Source organism: Microtus oregoni, unplaced genomic scaffold (assembly GCF_018167655.1).
Source record: "Microtus oregoni isolate MIOR12 unplaced genomic scaffold, Mior012 000037F_ref0000500, whole genome shotgun sequence".
In the NCBI taxonomy this organism is placed as follows: domain Eukaryota; kingdom Metazoa; phylum Chordata; class Mammalia; order Rodentia; family Cricetidae; genus Microtus; species Microtus oregoni.
Genome location: NW_024543096.1, coordinates 10,865,090 through 10,885,322, shown reverse-complemented (window position 1 = coordinate 10,885,322; position 20,233 = coordinate 10,865,090). Strand labels below are relative to the sequence as shown.

The 20,233-nt window shown below is 34.9% G+C and overlaps 1 protein-coding gene across 3 annotated transcripts in view; it reads right to left on the bottom strand.

Annotated features, from left to right (window-relative positions):
* Galnt13 (polypeptide N-acetylgalactosaminyltransferase 13) overlaps positions 1–20,233 on the bottom strand; it is a 475,135-nt gene that overhangs the window by 56,428 nt on the left and 398,474 nt on the right. For all 3 annotated transcript variants that reach the window (XM_041631595.1, XM_041631593.1, XM_041631594.1), the window contains one exon: positions 2,176–2,315. In XM_041631595.1, coding sequence (XP_041487529.1) covers positions 2,176–2,315 — 140 coding nt within the window. The remainder of the gene's footprint in view (positions 1–2,175; positions 2,316–20,233) is intronic.

The following is a 20,233-nucleotide window of genomic DNA, read 5'->3' as shown; positions in this document are numbered from 1 at the left end:
TGAGAGGAATTTGCCTACAATGAATTTTATTTTAAAGGGAAGTCAATAGATTTTCTTGGTATGTGCAAATCTTACAATTGAATTTTTAATTTGGCTGTAAACATCTAGTTTTGTTAAATAAAATAAAGTTCAGGTATTTTTCAGGAGTAATTGATGGTCCCAGTGAGTTTCCCAAAAGTCCTCTTTGATTGACTCCATCCCATGACTAAAAGGAAGGCAGTGATTTATTATCATGTGTTATTGAGAACAATAATCTATATCAAAATAAGGTACAATGTTCTTTTTAAAAGATAGATTGAATTTCATGATTAATCAGTTCTTTTCTTGCATGCATTATATATTAAGAAGGAACAACTACAATATTTTCTCCATAAAAACACATCAAAGCAGAACTAATTAGTGACTGAAAACACACAAGTAAAATGTATCCACTTATTACTACACATAAAATTTTTCATTACACAATTCAGATTAAACACATGAAAACAGAAATTCTACATAAAGAAGGGGGCACAACTGATGGAGGATAGAAATTTTGCCAATGGAGTATTGGGAAGTCACTTCACAATAGTTATATAAAATAAATCAGCTCTACTTAATGTGAGGAGAACTTCTTTCATTGTTTTCCTTCTATAAAGTATGAGCACCAAATGTTATACATTTTACTATTCTGAACTACAAAATAATAGTTTAAATCTACAGTCATTTACTAAATCTAATTTCCTAAATGAATTATATTATTGAGGTCAAATGCTTTTATCATAATCAATATTGAATTAGTTTTGATTAGAAACTTTTCAATAGTAAATAGGAAACTACAAAGAGGAAGCACATATCATAAAGGATATAAATCAAATGTTGAGCAATTGATTATTATGTGTGTATATGTATAATTATGAAGTCAATTATTTACATTGAACAATTGAAGTATTTTATAAATGAATGGTATATTACTATGAGTGTCCAATCCATTTTATAACACTAAGACCCAACTTATGTATTTCACTTTTACTTTTATTTGCAATATTTTCAAAGACTATTGACATTCACTGTCTGACTGAAATAGATTGACAATTGGAACAGTCAAGGGACTCCATCTATCTCTAATGATTCACACAAAAGTGGTAACTTATAAAATATCAGAGAGTCTTATCCACTAACTAATGGAAACACATGCAAAAACCCACCAGCAAACAATGGGTCTACTTTGGGGAATCCTGCTGAAGAGAGGGAGGAAGGACTGTAGAAGTCAGAGGGGTGAAAGACATCACAAAACAAAAAAACATAACTAACCTGGCTCATAGGAACTCACAGAAATTGAACCAACAACCTGGGAACTTGCATGGGACCAACTTAGGCCCTCTACATACATGTGGCAGTTGTGTAGTTTGGTCTACATGTGGGACTTTGGCATTGGGAGCACAGGGTGGCTTTGGGTGGCTCTTGCAAACCTATTTCTCATATTGGGTTGCTTTGCCCAGCCTTAATGCAAGGGGAGTTACTTAGTATTTCAGCAAATTTGATATGACATGTTTTGTTGGTACATATTAGAGGCTTGTTTTTTTGTGAACAGAAATAGAGGAGCAGCGGATGGGGGTGAGGGAGAAGGGAGGTGGGGGGATGGGAGGAGAGGGGGAAGGGGAGAACTGCATTCATGAAGTTAAATTAAATAAATAAATAAATAAATAAAACTGATGACAAACTTTTCAATCTTAGATGTTGTTATGGAAATATATTTTTGTTCAAATATATTGTTGTATCAAAATTTGTAGCTACATAATTTTAGTGGTTTGCTGTGTTTTAAACCTCAGTTTTGCTTTCAATCCAGATGATGTTAATGGTTATGACACTCAGAAACAAAAACTCTTGGGAGTTAACAGAAAACACTTAGGAATAAGTTAATGGCCAAAACACTGTCTATTAGTATTAAAACAAGAAAATTCTGCTTGCTGAATCTTAAACTTCCCCTTACATTGAAGACCTTCACGGTCCTTGAAAAAGAGAGAGAGAGAGAGAGAGAGAGAGAGAGAGAGAGAGAGAGAGAAGTCATTTAAAATAGACCATTTAAAAATCCTTACAGCATTTTATCCATAAGATGAAAAAATATTGAGCTGCTTATAAAGTGTTCCATTTGCAAAATATATTTATAACTTAAGCAAAATAAATAATTCATACCTCACCAAGTGAGTAATAACGTCTTGGGATCTGGGAATCCGGATAGATGTTTTCTAGGTACCAAGAAAAAGGCTTACACTTCAGATTTTCCCTTAGTGTTTTTCTGACTGACACATCTCCATAATCCACTTTGACAACGCCTGTAATGTTTCAGAAAAACACAAATCAGTTAGGGCTATTTTAACACTATTTCAATGTTTATTTAACTATTAGTTTTCTTTACAATTCTACAAAACTCAAACACATGTACAAATTGCCACTAGCTGACTTCCTCAGCATCATCTGATTAATACACTCAATAAATATAAAAATGCTTCTTTTATTGCTTATGACTTTTGAAATGCAAATGTTTGCTGCATAGTACTTGCAATTCTTGGACTAAAAGAGTCATCAGCTAAATATAAACTGGTGTTAATTTAGTATCTAATAAGCAAAACTTAACTCAACTATGTAATTCATCTGTTTATACTTAATGAAAACTTCATTGCTTTGCTAAAGCTCATATTTCCCTATAGAGTCATTTATTCTCCATCAGAAAATTTTATAGGAAATTTATGTAAATATGATCTTCATAATGGACTGAACATATGCTCTATGTTTCTTCTTGTACTTATAACTGAGGTTAACACAGACTGTCTTCATTATTTATTGATTTTATCCCATGTTATGGGCCATCAAACATCACCTCAAGGCCTTGGAAATATTAATAAATGAATAAACGTTAAGAAATCAGAAGAAAATGGAGAGGAACCTATTTCACCTGTTTATGTTTAAAATGTATAGCTTTATTTCAGATGATACTAACCATTTCATTGGTTGTCAGAAAATTGTTTTCTTTTAGAAACAAAAACAATACAATGAATTTCTATGTAAACCATACAACAGCAACTTGATTTCCTCAGTATTTTTGATATTAAAAACAGCATTTGACTGAAATAACTAAATAACTGTGTCAAGACAGCAATTTTATTACATATTTTGTAAATATACCAATAATTAACTCATTTTCTTAAAACCAGTGACTATCAGATGCTAATACAGACACACAGAGAGACCCACAAATACTAGGATTTAGGCTATTGTATCACAACAAAGACTCAAAGCCCATGAGCCACCAAAAAGGAAGCAACAATTGCTTAGGCATCCAGTGTCTGTGACAAACCCCATCACCAGGTAACAGTTTTCAAAATGACTACATTCCAAACTCCATTATCCATGAGCTATATATCCTGCATCTCCTGAGAATCTGGTTTATTTCAAAATTAAATGCCAAAGTATTGTTGTAGAGCACTCTGATGACACTCCAGCATCAAAAGCAATTCCTTCTAAAAGAAATATTGATTATTTAAACTTCTCTCTGGATAGAAAACTTCATTTTTTTAAGAGACAGTATCTCTCTTAACATCTTTTTATCCAGAACATCCAATATGTAAGATAACCTTGAAATAATGAGATTCAGAAATGTCACATTTCAATAAAAATGATCAGGGAAAGAATCATGTATTGTAGTAAGAGTTATAATGGATAAAATTACATAAAACATAGCTTTAAAGTTTATAAAGTAATGCCATAAGTCTAAAAAGAAAACACTGAACCCTCCCAGGCTTCAATTCTATAACAATTTAAGTGTTCTGGGTTCATTTCTGTGGTAGATAAAGCTAACTAAAATTACTAATTTAATATCCTCTCTCATTTTTCAAAATTATGATTGAGTAGTACTGACTTCATGATTAATTTTCCTGAAAAAATGTTTCATTAGTGGTTTTGTGACAAAATATTATGCTTGAAGATTTATTTGCATATCACTTTAGAAAAACTAGAAGCAACACAAATGCTCACACTGGATTGGATAAGGAGTGGAAAACAAGAAATTATTAGTCAAAATACCATCCTTTGAAATTGGCTTTGTCTTGAACAATTAGGTTAAATTAACTTCAGAAATACATATTACTGTGGCTTATCTCAATAATATGGTAAGATAGCTTCCTCCATTACAGCAGTTCTCTACCTATGGGTTACAACCCCTTCACTAGACCCCTATCTCCAAAAAATATTTACAGTTATGAAGTAGCAATGAAAAAAAATATGATTGGGGTTACCACAACCTGGACATGTGCATTAAAGGGTGTTGTAGGACAATAGTCTCATACCCTGTAAAGATTTGTTACTTGTATTTTAATAAAACACTGATTGTCCAGTAGCCAGGCAGGAAATACAGGTGGGACAACCAGGTAGGAAGTAGAGGTGGGATGATGAGAACAGGAGAAGTCTGGGAAGAGAAGAGAGTCATCTGTAGTCATCAACCATTTGCAGAAGCAAGATGAGAATGCCTCAGTGAAATAGGTACCAAGCCATGTGGCTAACATAGACAAGAATAATGGGCTAATTTAAGATGTAAGAAAGAGTTATTAAGAAGCCTGAGATAATAGGCCAACCAGTTTATGATTAATGTAAACCTCTGTGTGCTTCCTTGGGACTGAACAGCCGAGGGTTGAAGCAGAACAGAAACTTCCAGAAACAAATGGTGCCAACCTGGACAACTAAATCCACTTAAAACCTGAGAGAGTTTGAGAAGTAATTCTAGAAAGAAAAAAAAAAAAACAGAGTTAAGCATAGCTTCTTGGTAGCCGCATTTTCGCAGGTGAGCTCTGTTTGTTAGAGGAAAGTGTGTCTCAATTAAGATGGGCTTCCTGACTCAGCTTTAGCTGCAAAAACCTTGCAGTTCTTTTAAGAGAACCTATCAGCAAACACTTAAATGGTGTTCATGAACAGCTGACAGCATGCTTGTTGGTGGTAGCAGGGCCCTTGAGATGCCATAGAGTTGCAGCAATATCATGCCTTCAGCCAGGCCCTCTGCCATGAGGCTAGACTCTCAGAAAGTTAAGGAATGGAGTGGACCCAGCCATCATGGCTTTTATCCTAGCCATATAATGTAGCAAATTAAAGACTCATGTGGTCAGAAAAAGAGAGATATACAATAAAGATAGATTCAGACAAAAGAAACCTCTAAACGGTTTAGAGTGTATTTTTCTTTAAAAAAAATATATGTAGGCTTAGTAGAGAAAAGAAAAAAGGATAAAGTCCTCAAAATAAAAATCAAAAAAAAAAAAGAGAGTAGTTGGGTGTGGTGGCACACACCTTTAATACGAACACTTGGGAGGTAGAAGAATGTGAATTTCTGTGAGTTCAAGGACAACCTGGTCTACAGAGTAAATGCCAAGACAGCCAGACACTCAGAGAAACCTAGTCTCAAAAATCCAAAAAAAAAAAAAAATTAGTAGAAATAGAGTTTAAAATAAAGCCATGAAAAGATATAAAATACACAGAGTCTAGATACTGTATGTTATTGTGTTGTGTTTAAATTGAATGCTGAGGAAGGAGCAACAGCTGCTAAAAGACATTGGATTATAAATGCGTTTTGATTAATCCAACATATGCATTTTGAAAATGTCTTTACTTCAAAATTAAAGTAAAAAGTTATGTTACTTTGGAGAAAAGTTTTGTTTTTGTTTCCACAGGAAATGAGAAGCTGTGGATTCATTTTGGGTTAAGAAAAATCAGCTGTGATCAAGGAAGACCCCTCCCACACACACAAACAATCTTACATAGAAGCAGATGGCCCAGATGATCCAACATTTCAGAGGAACTCTGTTGGAGTTTCCTCTGAGTCCTACATCCAGAACAACCTCAAAACAGCTAGCTGAGGTGATCAAGCCTCACAGAATATTGCAGTCAGGATTTGGCCATAATTCATAATTTTCCTTAGGTCCCCATAAGATTATCAGCTGATCTGAGCGAGTGAGAGCTTCCTGACTCTGGACTGATAGCGGAGGAAACCTGCATAGGACCAAACTAGGCCCATCAATGTGTGACAGAGGTGTGAGGCTTGGGCAGTATGTAGGGCAATGGCAGTAGGATCATGATTTATCCCTAGTGCTTGAACTGGAGTCTAGGAACACATTCTCTTTGCAGAGATACTTTGTTCTGCCTAGATATAGAGGCAAGGGCCATGGTCTTGGCCTCAAAGTGAAGGAAGGATAAGACTTTGTTGACTCTTCGTCAAAAGCTTTACCCTTTCTGAGGAGTGTATGGGGGAGGGGATAGAGGGAAACCTGGGGTAGAATGAGAAGAAGGCGTGGTAATGGGGATACTATGTAAAATGAGAAAATAATAAATCTTAATTTAAAAAGGGAAAAAGCAGAAAGGTTGAGAACCACTGCTCTGTAGACCTATATTCTACTTAGAAATGATATACTGTATAAAAATCAGCATGAGCCAGCAGACACCACATCTTCACATTCTGAGAGCCTTATAGTTAGGTTGGGCATCTTAATGTGTAGAATCAATAAACCATTGGAGATAAGGAAATGCATTATTCTTGATCATAAAGATTGAAGACTGGCAATAAACCTCTCCAGCTCTGAATTCCTCTACTGCAGGGACAATAGAGGCTTCATATCCACTGGTGAAACTACAAGATAGCAGGATGTTGAGCATTTCCTTAAGTGTCTTTCAGTCATTTTAGATTCATTTTTTGAAAGTTCTCTGTTTAGGTTTATAGCCCATTTTTTATTGGATTACTTGTTCTTTTAACAACCAATCTCTTGATTTCTTTGTATATTTTGGAGATCAGCACTCTGTCTGATGTGGGGTTGGTAAAGATCATATTACATTCTGTAGGCTGATGTTTTGTCTTATTGACCAAGTCCTTTGCTTTACAGAAGCTTCTCAGTTTCAGGAGGCCTCATTTATTAATTGTTGCTCCTAGTGTCTGTGCTACTAATGTTACAGTTAGGAAGTGATCTCCAGTGCCAATGCTTTCTCTTCTATGAGGTTCATTATGGTTGGTTTTATGTTAAGATCTTTGATCCAGTTGGACTTTAGTTTGTGCATGGGGATAGATTTGGATCTATTTTTATTTTATTGATCATTTATTCGCTACTGTATGCTCTTAAGATAACACATTTAATAAACAACAAATCAAATACCATTTCCCAACTCAAAAAGTTTTAGTGATTTTTCTAGAACAATAATTGAACATCTCTTATCAACACTTGAAACATCATTATGAAATGTCTCTTGTCTACTTCACTAAATTCATCATTGGAAGTATACTGCATTTAATTTTGTATTTAGTTCTCTTCAGAAGTGTCCAGCTTGCTCCCAAACCTGAGTTATCTTTCTTCCTCTCTGGAATATAGATCTGGGACTTTTGCATTGTTTTCTACCTGGTGCACGTCTCTGCTCAAATGTCACTTTTCCAAGTTAACCTTCATTCATTTATTTTTTAAAATGGATCATTCCCTTGCATCATTCTTGTTAATATTTTGTATCATTGTCTTGTTCAGCTTTTCCCATTATGCTCATTAAGACTTAATATTATAATATTTCTTCATTTGATCATTGCCAATAAGCATTTTGGGTACAATACTTCATCTATTAAAGCCTAAAGTTCCACATTAGTAATATGTTACAGGGGTACTATGAGTACTATACATTGCCTGGAAAATGCCTAATACGGTAACCAATATATAATACTTACATATGGGTACTAATATTAGTGTCTTTTACATGTTTAACATCCAATCTTTCCTCTGTAATAAGCATGTGTTTTCTTTGAGTAACTAGCCCTCCTTTATTTGTAATTTGTGTGAGACAAAATTCCTTTCTCTCCATGCCTTTTTACCTTCATATAGGTACACAGACTCAAATTACATCACCAGCCAATTTTGTTAAAAATGTACTGTTAGTTCAGTTCAGACCTGCATGTGTGCATTTCCTGCATGTTTGCGTTACTTACAAGCTCTCAGAGCACGTTTTTTTTTTTTTTTGTTTTTTTTTTTTTCCTGGGTAAAATTTAAGTGGTACTTAAGGCAATCAAGACATACCATTTTTCAAATTACATACAACCAGAGCTTGATTAGCTCAGCAAAGGGCCTCTGACACACTCAAACAAAACTAATTAACTAAATAAATAAATAGAAAAGGAAAAAAAGTGTACTTTAGGAAAAGTTCCTGGGATTACTAGGAAGCTGAAGTTCTATTTTCCCTGGATTGGTAACTGTAAAGAGAAGCTAATCCTGGAGATTCAGAGATTATTACATAAGTCTCAGATAGTAGCATCCATGTCGGAGTAAGAAAAATCAGCACACACCTCTGTGGAGGCCCAGAAATGTGAGCCTCTTTCCCTGTTGACCAAAGGTCAAAGAGTTAGAATTTACCTTTAGTTCCTTCAAGGTTATTTTGCTTCTCCCTCAAATAAAGGTCCCACCTAGATGTAGGTCGGAGAGTTCTGCTTTCTTAAGGTTATTGTCAACAGGTGTGGCTAATAGCCAGCCCTTGTACTCCAGGAATAGAGAAGTAGCATGTCCCTACCTCAAACAAGAGTTTTAGGCACTAAGTTCCAGTTCCCTTTATGGAGATAACTTTTTTTGTATTCCACCAGGGGAGTGGTGTGACTACAGAATATTTTGGTTTATTGTGTGAGTGTGACTTGTTTTGTTCTAGCAACAGAATGTTTAACTATGACTGTAACCTGCAATCTTCAATTGGTTTGTTCATTTCCTTATGTCATACTAATGTAATCTTTTGTCTTACTCCTACCTTTTGGGTTCAGGGATATTTTAAGCAGTTGAAAATTAAAAGTGGGTGAATTTTCAGTACTCACTGGAATTCCCTCCTGATACTATCCTATGTTTCTCCATTTTATTATTTCCATTTGCACCTTCATATTCTTTACTGTATTTCTAAATTCCCATGCATGTACCTTGTTGAGAGGTATTTTTGATGAGGCTGGTTCGCGACATACCTCCACAATTATATCTATCTAGCCTTCATATACATACATATGTGTAGATGAGAAATAAAAGTGGAGAGGGGAGGAGGTGAGGAGATAGGAATGGAGGAGAAAAGAGAGGAGGAGAGGGGAGGGAGAGGAGGAAGGGGAGATGTTACACTGCTTATGGAGATTAATTGCATTCTACTTAAAAAGATATGAAGAAATTAGCACAGGACAAAAAAAACATGTTATGTGAAAACTTTCTAATAAGAATAATTCAAGGGAGAGAAGATTTTATGGATTATGTTTTAATGAGTTAAAAAAAATTTTCAAAGAAAATTTATAGAACTTGCCATGTTTTATGGCAAATCTTCCAATGAGGTTTTCAGGAATTCTGAAAAGAATTTGACAATGAGTTAAAAATTGAGTTAATGAACTATTTTAATTAATGAGATATTTTCATACTTTATTAATAGTAAATGATAACACATAGTTAGACATTTAATATTTTTTTACATTTTGAAATTATTTTCTAATTATATCATTTCCCCTTCCTTTTCCTTCTTCTAATTCCTGACATGTAATTCCTTGCTGTAATGGTCTGCTCTGTTCCTTTAAGACACAAGCCGCACCTATTTCCTCCCCCTGTCCATGGAGGTAAGCTGATCTTCAGCTTCCAGCCTGAGTCCTTTCTTTGCTTTTGTCTCTCCCTTCTCCCCATTTCTTCTCTTCCCTCTTCCATTTCTCTCTCTCTCTCTCTCTCTCTCTCTCTCTCTCTTTCTTTGCTCATGTAATCAATGTGATAAAGCCTTTGCATATCAAAGTGTTCTTCAATGCCATAAAATAATACATACTTGAGAGAACCACTATGAATGTAATCAGTGTTGTAACGCCTTTTCATGTCACAGTCATCTTCAAGTGCATAAAAGAAGACATTCTGGAGAGAAATCTTATGAATGTAATTAGTGTAGTAAAGTCTTTGTATGTCATGGTCATCTTCTGATGAATAAAAGAGCACATACTTGACAAAAACCTTATGAATATATTCAGTGTGGTAAAGTCTTTGCAAGTTAGAACAGTCTCCATATACATATGAGAAACCACACTGGAGAGAAAAACTTGTAACTAACCAGTGTGGTAAAGCCTTTTCACGCAGTAGTTATCTTCACATACATACAGGAACGCTTACTGGAGAGAAACCCTATGTATGTAATCAATAAGGTGAAGCTTTTGCAAATCAGAGCCATCTTCAAATGCATGAAAGAACACATGCCATAAATAAACTCATGAATGTAATCAGTGTGGTAAATCCTTTGCATATCTCAATGGTCTTCGGAGGCATAAAAGAAGGGACTCAGTCTGGAAGCTGAAGAACAGCTTGCCTAGGCAGATAGGGGATGGAGTGAGCATGGCTTGTTGCTTAAAGGGACAGAGCAAACCATTACACTTATGGTTTTTCAAATGTATGTTCACACACATATTTACTCTCAAACACAAATACATCCTTCTCAGTCCATATAATGTTACTTTTATATGTAGATAAATTCAGGTCTGATGCTGTGGTGTTGGATAATCAGTTAGAGGTCTTTCTGTCAGGAGATGTTTTCTCCCACTCTCATCATTCCTAAGGTATCTATAGTTCTTTGTCTCAGGTTAGGGACCAGTGAGATTTCTTATTTTCATTTTCATTTCCATTGGTTGTCCTAATTGAGGTCATGTTGGATTGAGACGGCATGAGTGTAGCATCCCCAACATTTTTAAGAGACACAGTAAATCTGTTGTGCTATGTTGACTAAGGAATAACTAAGATTTGTGTTATTTGAAATATCAATGCAAATTAAAGAAAAGAAACTATACCTTGTCAATTCTTGACTATATTGAAAAACTATAAGATGTAGAAATTTAGCAATGGAAATCAGATTCATAATATTTAGAAATTTTATGCAAATGAAAAATTTAATTAATATAATTAATTTTATTAATTTATTAATTAGTAAATATTGGCTTATTTAGAAACTAATTTTTTTAGGTTTCATCTTTCTTTGTCTTATATTGGGCATATTATACTGAGCAAATCACATGACATCCGAAGTCCTTGATACCTACTATATTAAGTCCCATGAAACTGGCCTGTTCTTCTGAGTATTATAATTGTTGTGAGGAAGAAGTAAAACATAATCAATGCCTGTTAAAAGTATGCACTAACAATCAGCATTTGTGCTTGCTGTTTTAACATGCATGTGAACTTCAAGAGGCATATCATTTCCAACAGCAAAATAAACTTATTGCTCTGAGTTTGTGTACTGCTGTGGTAGATCAGATAAACGGTGTGGCAAATCAAGCATTCTGTTAGATCAGATGCCCTTCTAGTGAGACGTATGCCATACATCACATTCAAGACCTCTCAGAGTTGTATTCTTGCAGGCATCCTTTGCTGTCTCAATGCTGCAAAAAATTTTCTTTAACCCCAAAATACTACTAGAAAGGAAGCTGAAGCTCCACTCCTTGTGCACATGCCTGTTCACCTCGCTACATTGTGCGTCAGAGTGCTTTTCGCACATGTGCCACATTTAACAAAGAAAAGCACAAATTGCATAATCACAATCTCAATTAAGATACTATTACACTATGAACAGCAGGAATAAGATTTTTTTTCAATAACTGCTCATAAAGAGCATGTTGATTGTGCTCTAAGCAAAGCATTGTAAAAATTTATTCTTGCCTCTATTGTCAACCAATTTTTCCCATCTGTCGTAAGCTGCTAAAAATGAGTGAGCTGGAACAGGCTACAGAAGAATCGTTAGTCACCCTGGGGACCCTGTACACTGCTGCTATGGTACAATCAGTGACAGCAATTTCAATAAGCAATAGCTTGACTTATCCTTTCTGTGAAGGGTAGAGTGACACTTTGCTCTTGGGTTTTCCACACAGCGTTTGTCTTTTTCTAGCACTGCTGAAGAAGTGATACAGAGATCAAAGCAAAGTTTATTTATTGTATATATCAGATTCAGTTCTCAAATCAGACTCCACACTGCTTGGTAAGAGAATGTCTCAGCAGTTCCTAAGTAAAGTCAATATCCAGTCAGGCTGATTTAAATGTCCAACTGTGCATCAGCATCACCACTGTGACACAAAATTAATCTTCTACATAATACTCTATGACTTTATCCCATACTTCTTTCTCTCTTTTTTAAAGAGCTTAATAATTTTCTTAATATGCCATTTGTCTAGGACTATACTCCCATGTAATGTGACAAATCTTTTGTGTACAAAGAGGGCATTTGAAAGGAAATATGTGTGTATAGAATAGTCTTTGTTTGGGTAAAACTTGATTTGTCTAAAGGAAATGAAGACATTTAGAATAACATAGCTAGGATATCTAAATACATAGATGCTGAATAGCACCAAAAGTGATCTGCAAAATTCATGAATTTTTAAGTGTTGATTTTCACCTTCTTACATTATTTTTCCTGTCCTCTGACATTGCCTGTTGCAAAAGGCTAATATATCAAAATCATTGGTCAGAAGATGAAAAGGGCAGGTGTTAGAAAATTTCAATGTAGCAAAAGTCAATCATTAAAGTCATTATTAAATCACAAATTGCATTGAAATTCTAATTATTTGTGTTATTAGTGACCTTTTGCAGATGAAAGATTTAAGGCTCGGAGATGAAAGTGCATTTAAAAATACCTGTGACTCCTGATTCTAGGAAAGTACTTTGTGTTTTTCTTTCTTCTTATACATTTTCACTGTTAATAATTTCTGTTAGTTTCCTAGTGGAGTTTTGGGATCTTCCGTGTATGCTATATCATCTAAAATGGGGATAACTTAACTTTCTGTTTTTGTGTTTTTATCGATTTAATTTCCTTTTCATATGTTGCTGCTCTGACTAATGCTTCGAGCACTATATTGAAAAGAATTTGGGATAGTAAACAGCGCTATTTTATTCCTGTTTTTGATAGGATTGTCTTATTTTTCTCTGTTAAGTCCGATGCTAGAAAAAGTTCTCTTTCTCTCTCTCTCTCTCTCTCTCTCTCTCTCTCTCTCTCTCTCTCACACACACACACACACACACACACACACACAATCTGCTCAATATGTAATACCATTATTTCTATGCGTGCTTTCAGGGCTGACCATTTTGTATTGGATAATCAATTGGTGTTCTTTCCGTAGAGGAACACTATTTTTACTGCTTTAAATACTTCTTAAGCCTAATCATTAAATTTTCTTTCATATTAGCACGTCTATCAGTGTCATCCTTGTTCACTTCAAGTTTAGCAATGATCCATGAGTCTTATAATCAGGAATTATGTTGCAATTATACCAGTTGGAACTAGGTTTCTCAACTGTGCATTTTGGTCAGTTGTGGTTTTCTGTTTTCTCTCTGTGACAAAAAAACATTTCCTTGATAATGGCTGAGGTACTCTATGGGTATGAGGATAAATGTTTAGAACATAGTTAGAAATTATGCTAGCATTAAAAAGTCGCAGTTGTAGGTTTTCCTTCTAGAACCATTATTTCATTAGACTGAGTAGTTAGTTAATACAAGCATGATTATCTTCTTATTGAATATGCCTCATATCCAGTTAAAGAGTTGTTGGTTCCTACAAGGTATGTATAGCACTATTGTACCCTTAATATTATTGTGTCATGCTGGTTATTGTTATCTTTTGTAGGCCTAATAGTTGGACAGGACTTTTGGTTGTTTCTTAGGTAGCTTATGTGGTACCTTCTGGTACCATGGGCTAGTCTTCACAGAGCATACTTTAAGGTCTTATCTAGCTTGGGTTTTTTTTTTTTTTGTCTCCTATTTGAAGTTAATTGTGTTTTAGCAATACAGACTCACCTTTCATTTCTGAGAGGGGAACTAAGAACAACAACAAAAGCCCATAGTGTCCCTGCAGTCTCTTGAACCAAAACTTGAAAAGGGATTTTTTGTACCATGTTTTTGTGCTTATATTAGATAGTCTATGAGTCTTGGTGGAGCAAGGTCAACCTAGATGCGAAATTCAGTTAAACTAATCACATATATTTAAAAGCTGAATTACATGTATCATAGATATCTTTAAATATAGTTAGTAGCATAATTCCTTGTATTTCCCCTGTTCCATCTGTTTTTTTTTCAATTTATGCTTATTAGAAAATTTTTATCCTGATTTTCCCTACTCTATTCCTCTTCCCTCAGGTTTCACAGTGATTCATATGTCCAAAAATTAAGGTCAGCAAATGACAAGTAGAACCTTAAAACACTAAAATGCTTCTGCATGTTTAAAAAAGAACAACCAGTCTATTGAAGAGAAATCCCACCCCACATTGGGAATGTGGAAAGAATCATTGGTAACTAAAAATCAGACAGAGAAATAAATTTTAGAATATGTGATTTCTATAGCTCAAAATATGTAGGGCTGGAGAGATGGCTCATTGGTTAAGAGCATTGCCTGCTCTTCCAAAGGTTCTGAGTTCAGTTCCCAGCAACCACATGGTGGCTCATAACCATCTGTAATAAGGTCTGGTGCCCTCTTCTGGCCTGCAGACATACATACAGATAGACTATTGTATACATAAAAAATAAATAAATATTTAAAAAAATATGTAAATTCTGTAGCTCAAAAACAAAGGCCAAAAAACCCCAACCAAATGTCCTATTTAAAAACAAGCTTAGAATCTGTACACAGAGTTTTCCCAAGAAGAAATAAAAGTGGCTAAGAAGTAACTTTAAAATAATGTTCATTATTGCTAACAGTTAAGAAAATACAGACATAAAATAATTCTGAGGTTTAATTTTACTCCATCCAGAATTACTAATTTCAGCTGGGCGGTGGTGGCGCACGCCTTTAATCCAGCACTCGGGAGGCAGAGGCAGGCGGATCTCTGTGAGTTCGAGCCCAGCCTGGTCTACAAGAGCTAGTTCCAGGACAGGCACCAAAGCTACAGAGAAACCCTGTCTCGAAAACAAAAACAAACAAACAAACAAAAAAAAACCAGAATTACTAATTTCAACAAAACACCTGGAAAAGAATGAGAAGAATTGGGGGAAAGGGGGACCCTCATTCACTGTAGATTCCAAACTGGTTCAGACACTCTGGAAACAATTGTAGAAAAAAAATCTCAAAAAAGCAAAAAATCTACCATATGCTGCAAGTCTCCCAGACTTTGGGACATGGCCCCTAATTGAGCATTCTACTGCACAGATCTTTGCTCTGCCATGTTCTCTGCTTCTCTATTTACAAATCTAGTAAATGGACACAGCCTAAATATCCTTCAACTAAGAATAGATAATGAAGACATGATACATATAAAATGTGGAATACTTCTTCAGCTATAAAGGAAAATAGGTGCAAGTTCAGTCTCTGATACACAGCCAGTCTGAGGCCTGAGGAACAACAACCACAACAGCAAATACCACAGCACTGAGAGAATAAAGTACAGTGTGTGACTTTGGACTGGGTAGTGGGGCTTTGGGGATGACACTAAGAGTTCGGCAATGAGTGTAAAAGCTGGCACATCGAAAAAGAATCCGTCAAACATATGAGACAGGGACCAGAGTGAAGAGACATCATAAGAGGAGGGGAAGGTAATTACAGACTATCCAGTTCACAAGATGTAAATAACTAAAATATGAAGAACAAAAATTCCAGTAGCAAGAAAAAATAAACCCGAACAAAAATCAGTAGTAAGTTTGATTAGACTCTTTTCAAATGAACATATATAAACAACTAATAAACAACTGAAAGAACTGTTCAACAGCATCAGTTATCATGGAAATTCCAAACAAGACCACAATGAGATACTGTGTCACTCCAGTTAAAATGTCAATTAGAAAAAAAGATCACATAATGTGTTGGTAGGAATTCATAGAAAGAACACCCTTTTAAACAGCTAGTTGAATGGTAAATTAGTTCAGCCATTATGAAAGACCGAGTATGGAGCTTCCCCAAAAGCTAAAAATAGTGCTATCAAATGAGATAACTGAGATATTATTGGACAGATAAAGAAAATCAATTCATTTATGCTCCAGGTTCACATCAGCATTATGCACAATATCTAAGTTAACACTAAAGTATACCTGAAAAGATTGGATTTTAAAAATTTAAAAATGTGGGGTACTGTGGAAATATACCAAACACATAAAAGTAAATGTACAGTAGAGAAAGCTTCATATCAGAGCTTATCACAACACAAGGCAGGTTATAGAGTCACTATAGCTTCCCCTAGTGTGTGTGTATGTGTCTGTGTGTGTGTGTGTGTATTTGGCCACAAAAAATTAAATCAAGTTATTCGCTAGAAAACTGATGGAATTGGATATCATAACCCTTAGTCAAACAAATCAGACTCAGACTGTTTTCTTTCATATATGAAATATAGTCAAAGACAGCTATGAGGTGGAACGGAGGAAGAATTAGATTGAGGAGAGAGGTACAGGGTCTGAGAGAATACACTGGGTGACTGAACATGATCAAAGTGCGTATTACACTTGTATAGGAACATCACATTGAAAGTCATTATTTTAACCACTAATATACATACCAAGAACAGTTAATCAAGATAAAATAAATTTGATGTGGGTTTTTTTTTGGTGGAATTTTTGTTACATTTTGGCATTTTTGCCTTGTTGGTTTTTTCATTCATTGTTATGATTTTCATTTTTCTGGCATTTTTATTTTTTTCAAAGGAGGGAGAACAAAAAATTGGGTAGCTAGTAAGGTGGGGAGGATCTGGGAGGAGCTGGGAGAAGGGAAAAACTTTTTTAAAAAGAATAATTTTTCATTTTGTATTAGTTATTGTTTCATTTCATATTACTGTAATTAAATTAGTCAGTTTAAGAATGTATAAAATTTATTCAGCGTGTATGCTTAGAATTTTATTAAGAGAATTGATTTGTATTAAAAGTCTAAGTATTACATTTTTTAACATTCAATTTTGTTCATGGGGTGGAGAGAGAGAGAGAGAGAGAGAGACGCACATGTGTGCATGCACACCATCCCATATTTTCAAAAAACGTCTTCTGTGTAATCATAAAGTCTACATTGCAGGTACCTGGAAGAGCCCTGCTCTACTCTAATCACACCATGGCACATATATACAAAAAGATAACCATTAAATATCAGCGGGTAAAGTCAAATCATGAGGATTATAAAGAAGATGTTGTTTGCTCAGGGAACAGCACAGAACAAGAGAAATAGAAATGGAAATACACAGCATTTCTTCCACTACTTTGATCTTTTATCTTACCAAGGTCTGGAGTAATGAGTAGAGCACACGTGAGCATTTAACCCTTTCATATGCTTCACATCATATTTGCTAGAGAAAAGAAAGCCAAATTATAGATTCTTTTCTACTACTCTGTGTGATATAATGTTTGGTTTATATTATACTTTGAAAAAGTATAATGTGAATGGTAATGATCTTTTCTAATAAAGCAAAATTTAAAAGAATTATGGAGCCTTTAAGTGGCCATTTAATTGAATGCCAATTCTTTCTCTCTTTATTACCCAAAGAATCCAGTAGATGGAAACCTTGCCCTTGAAATAGCAAAACTGCTTTCAAATGCATGTGGTTTGACTTCCTAGTCTTCAAGACAGAGGAGCTGGAAATAGCTAGGGAAGAATGCCCTCCTAAAAGCATATCAGAAAGCCCACAATTTACCTGCTTCCTAAGTGGTTTGAAAATTGCATTATCAAAGTCAAGTTGTTTTGACCTCCATGAGGTGAATGAGAAAAGGAAGAATATATTGATTGATTACTGGAGTAAGGTTCCTGGTGGCTTCAGTTTTGATTGTCTTCTTCCATCAGTGTCTATACTGCTCTTGCCCTTTTACCATACTATATTCTCTAGGTTAATGGCTACATCTGTTTCTGTCCATCATAGCTCATTGAAAGGAAACCATGGGTGAGCAGAGAAAGACCTAAATTAGACTCTCCTGGGATAAACAAAAAAAAGCAGAGCTTAGACTAACCCAAGAAGGGCTGAAATGTGTACTCTCCTTGATTCCTCTTTTTCCAGTGCAGCTGTCATCTTCTTCCCAGGCTGGTCACCATTCCCTTCTCAACAGACTTGAATAGTAGCGCCAGGAACCCCCAGAGCTGGTTCTGACCTTGATTGTCCAGGGAATGAATGACTGTACTCTAAATAACTGATCAGATTTAATCATTGCTGTGGATGACATCACTATTCATCTATTAGATTAGCTCCTTAGGTCACTGTCTCTTTGGGAGATACTTAAGACATGGACAGTCAAAATTCCAAGGAGCCCTTTAACATGAAGAATAGGCTGGTATTTTATCATTTATAACCATAGTGTCAAATCAATATTTTGTTGAGGAAACTACACTTCTCTTTAAAATGGGTGGCTGAGAGGACTCTACGCTTAGAAGTTGAACAAATAAAGAAAATATGACTGATGGTACTGTCTCACACTGGTACAGCTAAGTCACAAAACCAACATTGCATAGTTCCCACTGAATTACATCATAATTAGGTAATGCATATTTTGTTTCCTTTTCATTAGTTCTCAAGTTCATAATTAAGCTTAATTTAGAGCCTTGCCTCTGGTAATGGGTGCTAACTGCTCTGACTGCTCATCCATTTCCGTGGTACAAAGTGGAGGAGTCAGATCACATTTCGCTGAAAACTCGTTTAACCATTTCCCATATGCTTTTAACGATGCAAAGGCAGTTATGCCTAATTAAAATCTGAAAACCAACTCTCCAGGCTAACAGTATTTAAATATCTGTGGACAGTGACCGATTAATATTTATTTACTTACATTTATATACTTAAATCATATTTAGGGAATGTTGGAAATATACTAAAATCTAAATGGATTCCAGAAAATGCAATTAAATCGAATGGCCATTATTCAAAGTGGGCAGTTTAGTTCAGTAACATCCTCAGTTCCTGTACCACGTAAGAGTCAAGAGGAGAGAAAGGTGGTGGTAAAGGGGTGGAGGTAGGATAAGTTGCTTCTTACCCATCTGAGCTGATAGAGGATAGTACATAGAGGAATTCATCAAACCTGATAGAGGAAGTCATACAGAACATTTTGTAACCAACTTTAGACCCACAACTTTAGAGAACAGAAATGATATTCTCATGGCTAAACTATCCCTTGAACAACAACAACAATAACAAAAAAAATGAAGCAAGATACCACATTTGCAAATCTCCAGAGAGCACTATTATCAAGACTTAAAGGAAATCCTCAAATTTCTTAAAACAGTACTCTTGACACACTTATAATCTATTATAGTTCAAAATCCAAAACTAGCATCGTATCCAAGAAGATAAAAACAGTTCTTTGTCACTATTTTGTGTCCAAAATGTGTTCTGTGCCCTTGTAAGAAGAATTTTCAAAACTGAAGGAATTTAAAATATGAATAGTGGAAACGTGGAGTTTGGTGACAGACTTCTGTATTTTGGAAAAAAAAAACACATTTGCTTTATTATTGACGGTCTCGGTTCAATCGCAGTCACCCACATTGTAGAATGAGAGAATCAACTCCTGAAAGTTGACCTCTGATTTCTACCACAAACAACATAAATGAATGAATAAAAATGCAAATTTTAAAAATAGCTCACTTTTAGAGTAAATGAACAACTCCACATTTCCACTATATTTTGTTGGAGCTAGCCGCATCACTATCATACAAAATCTTGAAAAAAATATCAGTTTTTTAAAGTCGAAGCTTAAAGGTTTTACATCTACTTCAAAACCCTAATTTGATATGAAAAACAATGTCACAAAAATATTTTTGTTTGTAGTCTTATAAACCCGCTAGCTCCAACAGAATACTATAGGGAGAAAAAGTGCCATTCAGAATGAATGGTGAATGCATTTATATGATGCCTGTTGAATTTAGTAAAAGTCTTATATTTAACTTGCTTACAAAATGGCCAAATTCAATGTTTTTTTTTCTTTTTCTTTTCAAGGTCGTTGCTCAGGTACATGATTACAATCTCAACATCAACATCTGGTAATAAGTATTAAGTACTGAAATGTAATTATAAAATGTACAAAAACAGGGAATTCATTTTGTTATTTGTTTCTATAACAGTCTCATTGTTGTGGGATAATTTGAAGATGACATTGGGTCTTGATGGTCTTATATTGAGCAACAAGAATAACAAAAATTCAATGACCACCAACATCATTTGAATCAGTGGCTCCCAGGTTTGTTTTCTCATAGGACTAATCTCATGCAATTACAGTGTACAAAGACATAAACATGGGTGACAATTTTCTACATCCCTTTTAAATCTTATTTTCTATGTACAAAT